The following is a 13,247-nucleotide window of genomic DNA, read 5'->3' as shown; positions in this document are numbered from 1 at the left end:
TGCACAGTTGAATATGCTGTGCAACAAAGGAGATGGGTAACATTACCTCTGCTGGACTATCTTGAGAAAGCCTTCTGGAGACAAAAGGCGATAACAAAGCTGCCAAACATTTCCTTATTGTCGGGTTCTCCGGCGTTGCCTTTTCGTCTGGCAAATAGCCACCTAACCGACTCAGCGCAGTTACACAGAGCTTCGCAAGACTATTTGAAACTTCCTGTTTAAACAAAGTCAGAACTTAGCAACGGATTTCACAAACAGACCATTTTCACATTTACTTCTTCAGGTCCAAATTAGGCCATGAGCAAATATTGAGGTGGATTAAAATTAATTGAAACTCTCATCAAAAACAAATTATTCTAGTCTGACAGCAGCGCAAACCAATTCTAGTCAATACCTGCTGGTTGGTTTCTTCGCACTTTTGAATCCCACTTTCTTCCAGTGTGTAATCATAGCTGAAGAGGTAGACTAGGAGGTGCCACAGAATACCAGCCTGAAACAAGTGTGTCTGTAACCAGTAATCCACAGCAAAGGAACCAACACATTCAACTGCCAGCATGGCCGTCCGTGGTAGACTCTGTGCACAAAGACAGAGATAGAATGCAAGCTTAAACGCTGTTATGTTACTATAGTTCAGAGTATCCCTTATCCACAAATCCAAAAACCGAACCAAAATAATTGGGTACTCTAAATTTAAAAAAACCTTGCAGACCCTCTCCCATAACCAGAATCATAGATGGCCCCCGTAAGTGGGAACACACGACAGGTACCCTGTATTTATTATTCCCTGGTACATCTATTTTTTCTGGACATATTTTAATGTAGACTACAGCTAGCCTAGGCTTTGGCCATTGTAATGTTAGTAGGCCGAAGCCAACATACTGCATTCAAAAACCAAAATTATCTGAAATTCAAAATGGAATCGAACCCAAGGGTTTCAGATAAAGGAAACTCAAAAGTGTAGGTGCATTGGAAACAATCAAAATGAGATTATTCAAAGCAATGTGTGCAATATTGTACTTCAGAACAAATTCTGTTCATTTTTCATTCGTGGAGAACACAAAATTAAAGAAAGTTTATGCATCTGAATATATGAAATAGGAGAAACAGCCCATTTGGCCCCTCAAGCCTGCACTGCTACGCGATAAGATCAGAGCTGATCTGTTTGCGTTTCAAGTCCTACATTCCCATCCCCCGATAACCTTAAGATTCTTGTTAGGCAAGGGAATCCATCTACCTGCGCCCTAAAAATATTTAATGATTGCGCCTCCACCACCTTCTGAGGCAGAGTGTTCCATTCCTTAGCCCTCAGAAATTTAATTCTCCTCATCACTGCCCTAAAAGGTAGACCGCTAACTTAAAATCTGCAACGCTCTGACAGTGCCTTCACAATCACGTTCGCTGCAAAAGAAAATACCTACTTTGCCATAATACAGCAACCTGCAGAGGTCTCTTATGATGTTGGGCATTTCTGTTATTTTTTCCCTGCACTCCTCAAACTGAGCTGCAACGCTGTAGCATTTACAGATATGGCCACACACCTAAAAGGAAGGGAGATGGCGTATTAATCCCACTCCATTGGCTTAGTGGAGAATTTCACCCACACTCCCAAAGGTTATCAATTTTACCTCCACCGCCATGTCACCCTTTTTGCTCGAGTTTGTTAATACTGCAACACAACGTGCAAAGCCATCTTGTAGTACCTGAAAAAAATGAGTGCCAACTATTTATTGGATTACCGGAAGTCTACTTGCACTGCAAAATTGGATGCTGATAAATCCTAAAGCAGCCATTGCATTAAAACTACACCTTGACCTTGGTGGAAATGTAGACTGTAAAGCCTCAGCTACATGGTGACACGGACATTACTGTACAAGTAGATTTAATGAAACATTTCCAGCATGGGCTTTTACAAACTAATCCTCTCCGTTGACCACATTGATTCAATTTCAAAATTTACGAGCGCACAAGATGGTGAGACTCTTCGAGCAATAGTTTTCATCCTTATTTTCCTAAACGTCTCATACACAGCAAGTTACCTCTATTCCATTCTCTCTTCGAAGCTCCTCAGCATTTAATGCTGAACAATTGACAGTATGAAAAGCCAATTCAGTGGCAGCTGGCAACAAAGACACCTTGCTAAACAGCTGATCATCTGAAGTTTCCATGGTAATGGTCTTGATTAACATCGGATATCCTGCGTATTTATAGGGTTCTAGATCTACAAGAGTTTAAAAAAAAAAAGAGTTTAGGAAACAGACAGATCAGAACTTCAAAACTCTCTGGCACTGGAGAGAGATTTATAAAATTGCAAAGAATTACATTTTCTCTCTGGAATGTTTTGATAACTTGAAATGCACAAAAAGCTAACAGCCATTCAGAGCGCCGCCGACAACATAAAAGTGGTACAATTGGAAAAGCTACCCTAATGGCCCTTAAGCTGGCTACTGTCTCATGGTGGCTTGAATTAGTGATGGGATTATTACACTGGACCTCAGGAGCATTAGTGTTTTTGGATCAACTGTTCAATGCAGGCTGTTTTCTTTCAGGAAAACGGAAAGGAAACCCAATAGCCTCAAAAATATTTATAATGAAAGCACAAAGCCATGAACTAACTACAAGTATAACCAATATTGCAACAATGGTATAGGCAGGAGGGTGAAGAGCAGAGGGTAACTAGAAGATGCCAAGTATGTTGGATTAAGAAAATTAAGTTGGCATGTGAATTCGGATGATGCGCAATGGCTTTTTCCTGGTGGGGATGGGGGTATTCATAGGAAATCTTGATATCTGACCCTGCTGGCACTTGGTCCAGCGTTTTGAAGTGTACTATTATTCAGTAATGAATGGGAGACGGAGATACAGCCCAGTGGCACTGAGAGATACTCGTTGCATAGTCCAATTTAGGGGCAAGTGAATTTGCCAGGCATCTTTCCTTGCAATCCTCCCGTATTCAAACACTCATGACTGTAGCAAATATTCACCTGAAACGAGTGATACAAAATCAGCTCCAGCAGCTCAAAAAAGCTATTCAAAGAATTGTTCAAATACACATCAATTAAAGACCAGAGAACAACATCATCACAACAACTTGATACAGACCGAGAGAACAGGGAAAGTGCCTATTGTTTTGAATGTGCTACTCAATTAGTCTCAATCACTTGTTGTTTCCCCACAACCCTGCAAATTTATCCAAATGCTTTTTGCAGGTTATTACTGAATCTGTTTCCCCCACCCTTTCAGGCAGTGCATTCCAACCATAACTCGCTTTATAAAGAAATCCTCATCTTGCCTCGGGTTTCTTTTGTCAATTCCCTTGTATCTGTGCCCTCTGGTTCCGGAATCTTCTGCCACTGGAATAGTTCCTCCTTCCTACAGTGGTAATGACACTGGACTCTTAATGCAGACGTCCAAGCCAATTATCTGGGGGCATGCATTCAAATCTCACCAAGGCAGCTGATGTATTTTAAATTCAATTAACAAGATACCTGGAATTGAAAGCCTGTCTTATGAAATGATGACCATGAAATTATCATGGATTGTTGTAAAAACCCATCTGGTTCACCATGTTCTTTGAGGAAGGAAATCTACTGTCCTTGCCTGGTCTGGCCTGGCCTGGCCTACATGCGATTCCAGATCCACAACAGCATGGTTGACTCTTAAATAACCGCTGAAATGGCCGAAGGAGCCACTCTGTTCAAGGGAAATTCATGATGGGAAACAAATGCTGGTCTTGCCAATGATGCCCACATCCCATAATAGAATTTAAAAATATTCAAAACCAGTCATGATTTTGAATGTCTGTGAAATCTTCCATTAACCTTCTCTGCCCAATAACAACCCCAAAATCTCTAGATACTTCACAAGGCTGAGCCTATACAGTATCTCCTTCAATCCTCTCCATTACTTCAAGGAACTCAAGTTAAACACAATTTGCTTTTTTAAACATATCCTTACTGACTCATTTATTAACCCATACCTTCCAGGTGAATTAATGCCATGTTGGATTACTGCCTTCAAAAGCTTCTCCACCACCAGCATTTGGCTGACTAGCCTGGAGTTGCCAGGTTTATCTCTGGAGCAGAACTGTAACTTTTGCAATCATCCAGTTTTCCAACACTCCTCCTGCATTGAAGGACAATTGGAGGACGGTGGCCAGGGCCGCCGCTACATTCACCGTCTTCCCTCAGTGACCCCCCCCCCCCCCCCCCCCAATTTATCCCATTCAGAATGGATTACTTAAGCACTGCCAACCTTTTAACCACTTCCTCTTCATTCATTTTTCTCCATATCTTATTTCTTTATTGTTTTCTTAAAGTAACTCAAATTGGCTATTGAATGCAACTGCAAAGTTATCTTTTGAGCAGAATGATTACGGTTTGAAATTAACCACTAGAGACATTTCCAATGTCGCAAAAGAATTACATTTGTCAAATTACAACAAAATATGTCAGCATTCCTCATGGAAGATGATCTTACCATTTTTGTATCTGTTGAAGAGGATGCTCTGTGTTTTCAGGATGAGAATAATGTTCTCTGGATCAGGTCCATCCACCACTCTGATTGACTTTGTACACAAGTATTCATAAGCTTTATTCACCCTTTCAAAGATATCCTGGAAAGAAAAAATGAACGCAAAATATATTTAATATTGAAGAAACGTTCAAAGCCTACAACATAGTTTGCAGCAACCAAGGCCCCAAGAGCTGGAATTCTCTCTCTCAACCTCTGTTTCCCCCCCCCCCCCCCCTTTAAGACACTGCTTAAAACCTACTGCCTTGGGAGACGGGGCTTAGGTGTAGGCCCTTTGAGTCTACTCCTCCTCGAATAAGACGATGGCTGATCGATTTGTGGTCTTACAATCACCTTCCTGTCTACCCCCCCTCCCTCTCCCCTCCCCCCCCCCCCCCCCCCCCCCCCCCCCCCCGCACACAAGCAGCAGCATCCTCCACGGATCCACCTTCTGAAATCCCCTCAGGATCTTAAATGTTTCAATTAGATGATCCCCAATTCTTCTAAACTCGAATGAGTATACAATAATAATAATCTTTATTGTCACAAGTAGGCTTACATTTACACTGCAATGAAGTTACTGTGAAAATCCCCTAGTCGCTACATTCCAGCACCTGTTTGGGTACGCTGAGGGAGAATTCAGAATATCCAATTCACCTAACAGCACGTCTTGCAGGACTTGTGGGAGGAAACGGGCAGCACAGTAGCATAGCGGTTAGCACAATTGCTTCACAGCTCCAGGGTCCCAGGTTCGATTCCCGGCTTGGGTCACTGTCTGTGCGGAGTCTGCACGTTCTCCCCGTGTGTGGGTGGGTTTCCTCCGGGTGCTCTGGTTTCCTCCCACAGTCCAAAGATGTGCAGGTGAGGTGGGTTGGCCATGCTAAATTGCCCTAAGTGTCCAAAATTGCCCTTAGTGTTGGGTTATGGGGATAGGGTGGAGGTGTGGGCTTGGGTAGGGTGCTCTTTCCAAGAGCCGGTGCGGACTTGATGGGACGAATGACCTCCTTCTACACTGTAAATTCTATGAAATCTATGAAACCGGAGCACCCGGAGGAAACCCATGCAGACATGGGGAAAACGTGCAGACTCCGCACAGACAGTGACCCAAGCCGGGAATCGAACCCGAGACCCTGGAGCAGTAAAGCAACAATGCTACCCACTATACTATTGTGCTGCCCTTATAGAATCCTTACTGTGCAGATGGAGGTCCTTCAGCCCATCAAGACTGCACCAGCCATCCGAAAGAGCACCTATTTGCCTTTCTAATCACTTGCTTGATCTGTATACTAATTTTCTTTGATTCATGTTCCAAGAAACTCCGATTCCTCTGTACCAAGATCGGCAATCTGTCTGTTTAAGCAGCATACCGTTTTCCTAGTCTTCCTGCCAGTGAACAAGCGCACATTTTCCCACATTATACACCATCTGCCAAATTTCTACCCACTCACTTGAGCTGTCTATATCCCTTTGCAGACACTCTACCTCCGCTGGGCAACTTACTTTGCTATCTATCTTGTAGTCATCAGCAAATATAGCTACTATTAATTCGCTTCCTTTAACCAAGCTTTTGGTCACCTGCCCTAACATCTCATGTGCTTCAGCGTCAGATTTTGTTTGATTGTGCTCCCGGGAAGACTCGGTACATTTTACTACTTTAAAAGGCATGACATAAATGTGTGTGGTTGTGGTAGTGGTTTACCTCTATTGAATGTTCTTTAAATTAAAAAAATCGGTGCCATTGAAACAGGAATATAGTGATCAAAGGCACGGCTTCCGATCAGCCTGTCGAGATAGTAGGTATTCCTCTTAAGACCTGAGGGAGTCACACGACCCACTAGTCCAATCTGGGATGGAGTTGGGAATTCACTAAGATGTGTTTATACTTGCCCTAGCAGTTGGACCCAAGAGCGGAGTATGGGAAGACTTAAAACATAGTTGATTATAGACGCAATAAATCATTTGCATCTCAAGTTAACTGGTGGAGTCAATTTTTAAGTTATTACACTTAGCTTCATTGCAGTGTTAATTAAATTACCAACTCCAGATTTTTATTCCATCTTACAACTGGACTGCTGCTGTAACTATCCTTTCAAGGTCACCCAGTGCATAGATTATATTATTCACAATAATTGTGTTCAGAGAACTTACCCTGCCTTCGGGATTCTTGTCAGGATGATATTTCTGTGCAAGTCTGAAGTAGGCTTTCCTGATCTTACTCTCATCGTGCCTAGCGAGAAAATTAATGGCACAACAAATTACTTGTGGCTAATATTCAAGATCATAAAGAACCTCAACTCAGTCTTCTAACATTTTTTAAAATTCGCTCCGCCACATCTCCAAGCCGAGCTAATGAAAATGAAAATCGCTTATTGTCACAAGTAGGCTTCAAATGAAGTTACTGTGAAAAACCCCGAGTCACCACATTCCGGTGCCTGTTCAGGGAGGCTGGTATGGTCACCTGCCGTGACCATGAGATGTTAGGGCAGGTGACCAAAAATAGCTACTGAAATAAACCACAGCTCAGAAATGGTGCCTAAGGATACTTCAAAAGTGTCACCATTTGCCCGAATGTGTAACTTAATTAGAAAGCCAGTTAGTTAAATGAAAGTGGTACAATTGGTTTTGATCCAATGCTTTGCCCAAGGTTAGAACTGCAAGTGAGCAATGATTTCCATACAAACCAACTCAATGGGTCCGATTCTTCCGCCCCGACCGCCGGAAGATCACTACAGGCGGGTTGCGGACCATGCAAAAGTTCCATTGACCGCGGGCGGGATTGAAAGCTCTCAATCTTTTTAAAGAGGTAGTGGTAACCCAGTTAAATCCCAGGCTTTTGAGACAGGCTAAAAACGCTAAAGACTTGAATGAAAATATTAAACAGAATTTCAAGCTTAATCATACTATTTTGCAACGTGCATTTGTAAAAAAAATTTAAATTGCTCAATTTTATTTTGACGTTAGAAACATCACACGACAAAGACCAAGATGGCAGAGTTTCAGCAATCTGAATGGTTGACACCATTTGGACATAGAAATTTACAACAGGAAAAGTTTGTAAGTGTAGCCAGTCAAGCGAAAAGAGTCAGGTTTTCACTTAAAAAGGTGCTTGCTGCCTAGATTAAAAGTATGTATTATATTAAAAAATCAAATCACTTTTGGCTTAAACATATGGGTATTAAATAAAGAAAGCTGCTTTGGAAATTACTCTGCAAAATAGGCAATGTCACAATTCATTTACTATCTGTATCATTGACAGGTTTGCCTCATGTGGAATTATTTTTATATTCAGTGGCCCCCAAGAAAGGGTGCTCTTCACACACAAACATACTTACAACTGCAGCTCATTTCACAAGCGCAAGGAGAATCAAAGCTGAGTTATGCACCTTCCCTACACTGAAAACCAGCAACTTGTGTGATTTGACCATCCGCTCAGCAAATGGTCATTCTATTGAGGGTGTGTTGACAAAATTAATTTTCTGACCTAATGAAAGCTTCATCAGCTACCAACCATAAATACTCACATTCCTTGTCCCTTTGGAAGGTTTAAAACCTCGTATGCTTCATCGATTGACATTGAAGGCGGCTTCTTTTCCACTTCTCTTTTCCAAGCATCGAGAGTGTCTTTAAGCAATTTTACCTAAATACACAGGCAAACACAAATGTTAACAATTCCCATATCTTAATATCAGTTTAAATGCACATACTCACTGAACTGAGATTTGTCCTCCTACTATTAGTGTAGTGTTAAAACGATAGTTGAAAAATACATTAGTATTTAGATCTTAGAAATTTAATTATCCAAAGTAGAAAATCTCCTGCTGCAGCTATTTTTCTCTTGGGCAGCAAAGTACATCGTGTATTATCAACTAGAAAATGCAGGGCCATTGATTTTAGGTATTCACAGTAATTTCAGGAAAGCACTGCAAATATTTAATAGCAGAAACCTGGATACGCCAATCCATCCAGAGCAATTTATTTTTCGCTCAATTTTTATCATAGAATTTACAGTGCAGAGGGCCATTCGGCCCATCGAGTCTGCACCGTCTCTTGGAAAGAGCACCCGTCCCAAGGTCAACACCTCCAACCTATCCCCATAACCCAGTAACCCTACCCAACACCAAGGGCAATTTTGGACACTACGGGCAATTTATCATGGCCAATCCACCTAACCGGCACATCTTTGGACTGTGGGAGGAAACTGGAGCACCCGGAGGAAACCACGCACACACGGGGAGGATGTGCAGACTCCGCACAGACAGTGACCCAAGCCGGAATCGAACCTGGGACCCTGGAGCTGTGAAGCAATTGTGCTATCCACAATGCTACCGTGGTGCCCAAAGTAACGGAGCCTCTATGTATCAAAATATTGGGTGCGATTCAGCGGCCTCATTGTGCCAGACTTGGTGTCGGACGAGGCCATCGCAAAATTTACGATGCTTGAAACTCATAAGATTCACGCCGTGATCTGGATCTCGCCCTCACTCGGTGTGGTCCAGAGCAGCATATTTAAATAAGCATGGGACTCAATAACCATGCAAAGGAGAGCATGCCACAGCGCTGTTTAGTACTGGTCCACACAAACATGGAACAGCCGTAACACCAACTGGGGGAGTCGCCCAAGCCATAGGAGACGTCCGGATGGTCAGGGACAGGGCAGAAAGGCACCCTGAATCTCCTTCTGGCACCCGAGCACCTTGGCACTGCCAGTCTGGCACCCCGGCAGTGCCACCCTGGTGCTGCCAGGGTGTCCAGGTGTCATCGCAAAGGTGCCAAGCCAGGAAGGGCCAGCCTCCCCAAGATGGGGGGAGGGGGAGGGAGTGGGAGAAGTTTGAGGCAGCCTTCCAAGACAGAGCCTTTCCTGCTGACAAGCTGAGATCCCTCGAACTGCAGCCTCAGTGGAGAGAATCTCCCCGAGGCCAAAATAATATGGCAAAGTGCCATTGAATAGGGAGATGTTTCTCAGCGTACCCCGCTGAACGTGCCATTCAGTGGACTTTAATTCAAGTCCGCTGAATCGTGCCATTGTACTTAAGTTAATACATGGAGCAAAACTGCACCAAGTCTTCCAAGTGCCAGGTCTCAATTTCTGCTCCATCTGACCGATTTTACTTGCTCCTAGCCATACACGCTGCATTCGATTTAACATGGATACATTAAATAACTCGGATATATTTATTTAATTATACTTCGATTGCAGTACCTGCTCCATGGATTACTGATGTTTCACAAAACCAAACAAATAATTAATACATTATTTGGAGGTGTAATCTATTGAACTACAAAAACGATCCCATGGGCAGATGCCATTGCCAACATCAGACTGCAGTTAATGGGGTGCAGGGTGCATCACCTTTTGCAAACCAGATGCCCTATTGGTCTTACTGGATCTGATTCTAGACTGCAGTCGGCACGTGACTAAAATTTGTTTCAACATTACAGGGAGCAGTTGAAGCTGAAAATTTTAAGTTATCTGGGATCGCAAGAGTTCACATTGATCAGAAAAAAGGGAAATGGTTCAGAAATAGAATGGCTCCAAAACCTAGTGGACAAAGAACACAAGACTACTTTTCATCTTCTCATCCTGTCAATTTTCTCAACTGGAACATGCACCGCTGAAGTGGTTGACCAGCTCCCCCGTCAGTAGTGTACAGAGGTAGAAATGGGACCATTGAAGAAAATGCAGATCTAGTATGGTTGCTGTTACTGTCACAGTTTCTGGACGAGGCAAGGGACTTATCTCTATTACATTGATTATTATTACACACAAGAGCTCTACACATTAATGGGCAATTTACTGTTCCGAGAATTTGTTGATTTTTCCAACTTTGTCCAAAAAAATAGCTTTATTTTTTTAAAAAAGTAAATTTAGAGTACCCAATTATTTTTTTCCAATTAAAGGGGCAATTTAGCATGGCCAATCTAGTACTGAGGGGAGGGTACCCTGTTTCTCCAACACAAAATTAGCATTTGTACAATTTGGCCTTGTATTTTTTTTTACTGTTTTAATAAAAAGATATGGTCAATCTACCTAACCTGCACATCTTTGGGTTGTGGGGGTGAGACCCACACAGACATGGGGAGCATATGCAAACTCCACACAGACAGTGACCCGGGGCCGGGATCGAACCCAGGTCCTCAGCGCTGTATGCAGTAGTGCTAACCACTGTGCCCACAAAAAAAATAGCTTTAAAGGGGCGTAAAACCCAGACAGGATAAATGGCACAAACACATGTTGGGATTTTTAAACCTGTAACCGTAGGTGGATCTTGCAGAACTTGCGGATATATTGCTATTCAGTTAAACATAGCTTTCAGTGGAGGAGTTGGTAAAGGGATACATGATTGTGCTCCCTCGGGTTGTGCTTGTAAAATTGAAATTAGACAATGTGGGTCCACTACAAGGAATGTGCAATATCTAAAGTAGACTTGTACGTTGTAACAAGGCTTCCAGTTCCTTAAATGTCAGCACCAGCAGTTAGGAAGAGGAAGTCTTCAATGTTAAATCAGCAGATCTATGCTGTTTCAAGAAAGTTTACACCATCACAGGAAAGCCCATTAAAAGGCTTCACTGGGAATAAAATTTCACAGTAGTTCTGGAAATTTGATTAGTCATAACAAGGCCAAAGTAGGAAGTTGCTTCAATTAAAGTTAATTGGCTTGGTCACCTGAAAAGCATTTGGTGTTTTAGTGCAATTAGAATTGTGTACTGCTCTCAAATATAAGACTATCAGGCATAAGAATGAATTGCACCTCTCAAACCCACAAACTCCACTAGTGTAAAGGGGAAGGGGACCAACAGTATGGAATACCATTATCACCATCACACACCATCCTGTTTTTAACACAAATTGCTGTTCAAGTCATAATCCTCATGTCCCTAACAGCATTGTTAGAGTAGTCACAACCTAGACTGTTCTAGGTGACAGCTTATCACATCCTGAGAATGGAAACGGGATCAGCTGTGTCAAATCCAATGTAGCTGTAAAGTATTTTCCATTTGCAAATATGCTATGGAGAAAGATTTACAGTCACTGTCTTGTACAATTATGCATAAAGAAAATTGTCCCGTAAGCTACACAAGTTATCAGAAAAGCTTACTGGATCTTTAATAGGCCAGTCAAGGAAATGGATTTCATCACAGAGATGCTTAAGATAGTAGATGTTACAGAAGAGCTCATTCTCTAGTTGGGGGTAGCTGATGGCAGGAATAGGGCAATATTGGTACAGTGCTCTTGTGTTACTTTGCAGGCGCGGAGTAAAATCTGCTAAATGTGCAGCAATCTTCTCAATCGTTAAACGCCTATAGAAGAAAAAAAAACATTGGTTAATTCCCCGACAGCTGAATTTTCATCCAAGTACTCTTGTCCACAGTTAAATCAGGTTGACCAACACACACCTACATTCTAAAAAAACGTGACATGTGGAGCATCCGAAACAAAAACAGAAAATGCTGAAAACGCATTTGGCAAGGAAAAGTGTTAGCTCAAGGGTTATGCCTAAAAAAAAAAGTCAGCATTTGTCCTTTCTTTATAGTTGCTGCCTGACTTTCTCAGCATTGTTTGTTTTTGGTTAACATTTCACATTCTATAAACTTTTAGCATATTTTCAGAACTTTTATAAATTACGGGCACTATTTGAGAGACTCTGGTATGTAATGCCACACATCTCATTTGACGCAGCCAAAACAATGTCAAACATTCCCACGTCAGGCATAGTTTAGCTACTTGAAGTTAAACTTCCTCTACTATGCTGAGCATCAAGCTAAGAAGAGCAGCTCAATTGCAATGGCTTGACACCGCTCTCATTTCAGCAATCATATGGCTTCATACTATGTTTTCTTTTAAAGTACCGAATTAGAGGCAGTTTTGCATTGTAGATTGGTGTTACTGGGATTTGTGTAAAGTGCCAAAACAGACTTCAGATCAAACCTTTTGAACAGCAGACACATGTACCAACTGATAAACCCTAATTGAATTCAAGCCCAGGGGTACAATACACTGCATTAGGTAAGCGTTGAATGATTTTAGAGTTTACTGCTCAGTCATTCTGAATGTTTTCTTGCTTCATAGAACAAGTTAAATATTTTAATGGTGATCTGACAAAAACAGAACGGCTCAAGAGTCTGGGGCATTCTGGACTGCATGGCATTCCGCTGCCTCAGGTGATTATTTCAAGTACTCTCATGTTGAAAAATAAAATTTGTTTGGAAATTATAGGTTTGGGAGGTGTTAAAATAACATAACTTAAAACACACCAACATGGTGGCAGATATTTCATGCTTTATTGGAAGTTAGCTCAAGTTGAAACACAGGCAAGCGGTCAAGGCATCGCAAGTGGGCATTTCTGTTGTTTGGAAACAGAAACCTTTATTAAGACAAGGCAGAACAAAAACAAAATTGTGGGGCAATTTAACATGGTAAAGCAGGGCTATGCCTGCCATTAACCAGAAGTTAGAGCGAGTAATAGTCATTCTCCGACCGATCTTGCCAACATCTGGGTTGATGGGTATGACTGGAGGTTTGTTGAATTTGACATGATGAAATGAACCTCCTGCTCATGCAAGAGGAACAGATTAGTCGAAGAATGGGGATGTATATATCCTGATAAAACTAGAAGAACAATTAATAGTAAGTAAGTTACGATATGGACAACAAGATAGCTACTGAAGAAAAGCAAGTGAATGCTGCTCAGAACAAAGAATTGTGTCCTTGTAAGTTTAGAAAGGTTTCAGCTGACTTT

The 13,247-nt window shown here is 41.9% G+C and overlaps 1 protein-coding gene across 4 annotated transcripts in view; it reads right to left on the bottom strand.

The window, feature by feature from the left end:
- Positions 1-13,247, bottom strand: part of LOC119965813 (dnaJ homolog subfamily C member 13) — a 138,844-nt gene that overhangs the window by 38,830 nt on the left and 86,767 nt on the right. For all 4 annotated transcript variants that reach the window (XM_038796672.1, XM_038796669.1, XM_038796670.1 and 1 more), the window contains 9 exons: positions 11,607-11,808; positions 8,031-8,146; positions 6,658-6,736; positions 4,477-4,612; positions 2,037-2,218; positions 1,626-1,700; positions 1,419-1,538; positions 395-574; positions 47-214 (listed from right to left, as the gene is read on the bottom strand). In XM_038796672.1, the coding sequence (XP_038652600.1) occupies positions 47-214; positions 395-574; positions 1,419-1,538; positions 1,626-1,700; positions 2,037-2,218; positions 4,477-4,612; positions 6,658-6,736; positions 8,031-8,146; positions 11,607-11,808 (1,258 nt within the window). The remainder of the gene's footprint in view (positions 1-46; positions 215-394; positions 575-1,418; positions 1,539-1,625; positions 1,701-2,036; positions 2,219-4,476; positions 4,613-6,657; positions 6,737-8,030; positions 8,147-11,606; positions 11,809-13,247) is intronic.

This window comes from Scyliorhinus canicula, chromosome 5, assembly GCF_902713615.1.
Source record: "Scyliorhinus canicula chromosome 5, sScyCan1.1, whole genome shotgun sequence".
Classification (NCBI taxonomy): Eukaryota; Metazoa; Chordata; class Chondrichthyes; order Carcharhiniformes; family Scyliorhinidae; genus Scyliorhinus; species Scyliorhinus canicula.
The sequence above is the reverse complement of the archived record's forward strand: the minus strand, read 5'-3'. Positions and strand labels throughout refer to the sequence as shown.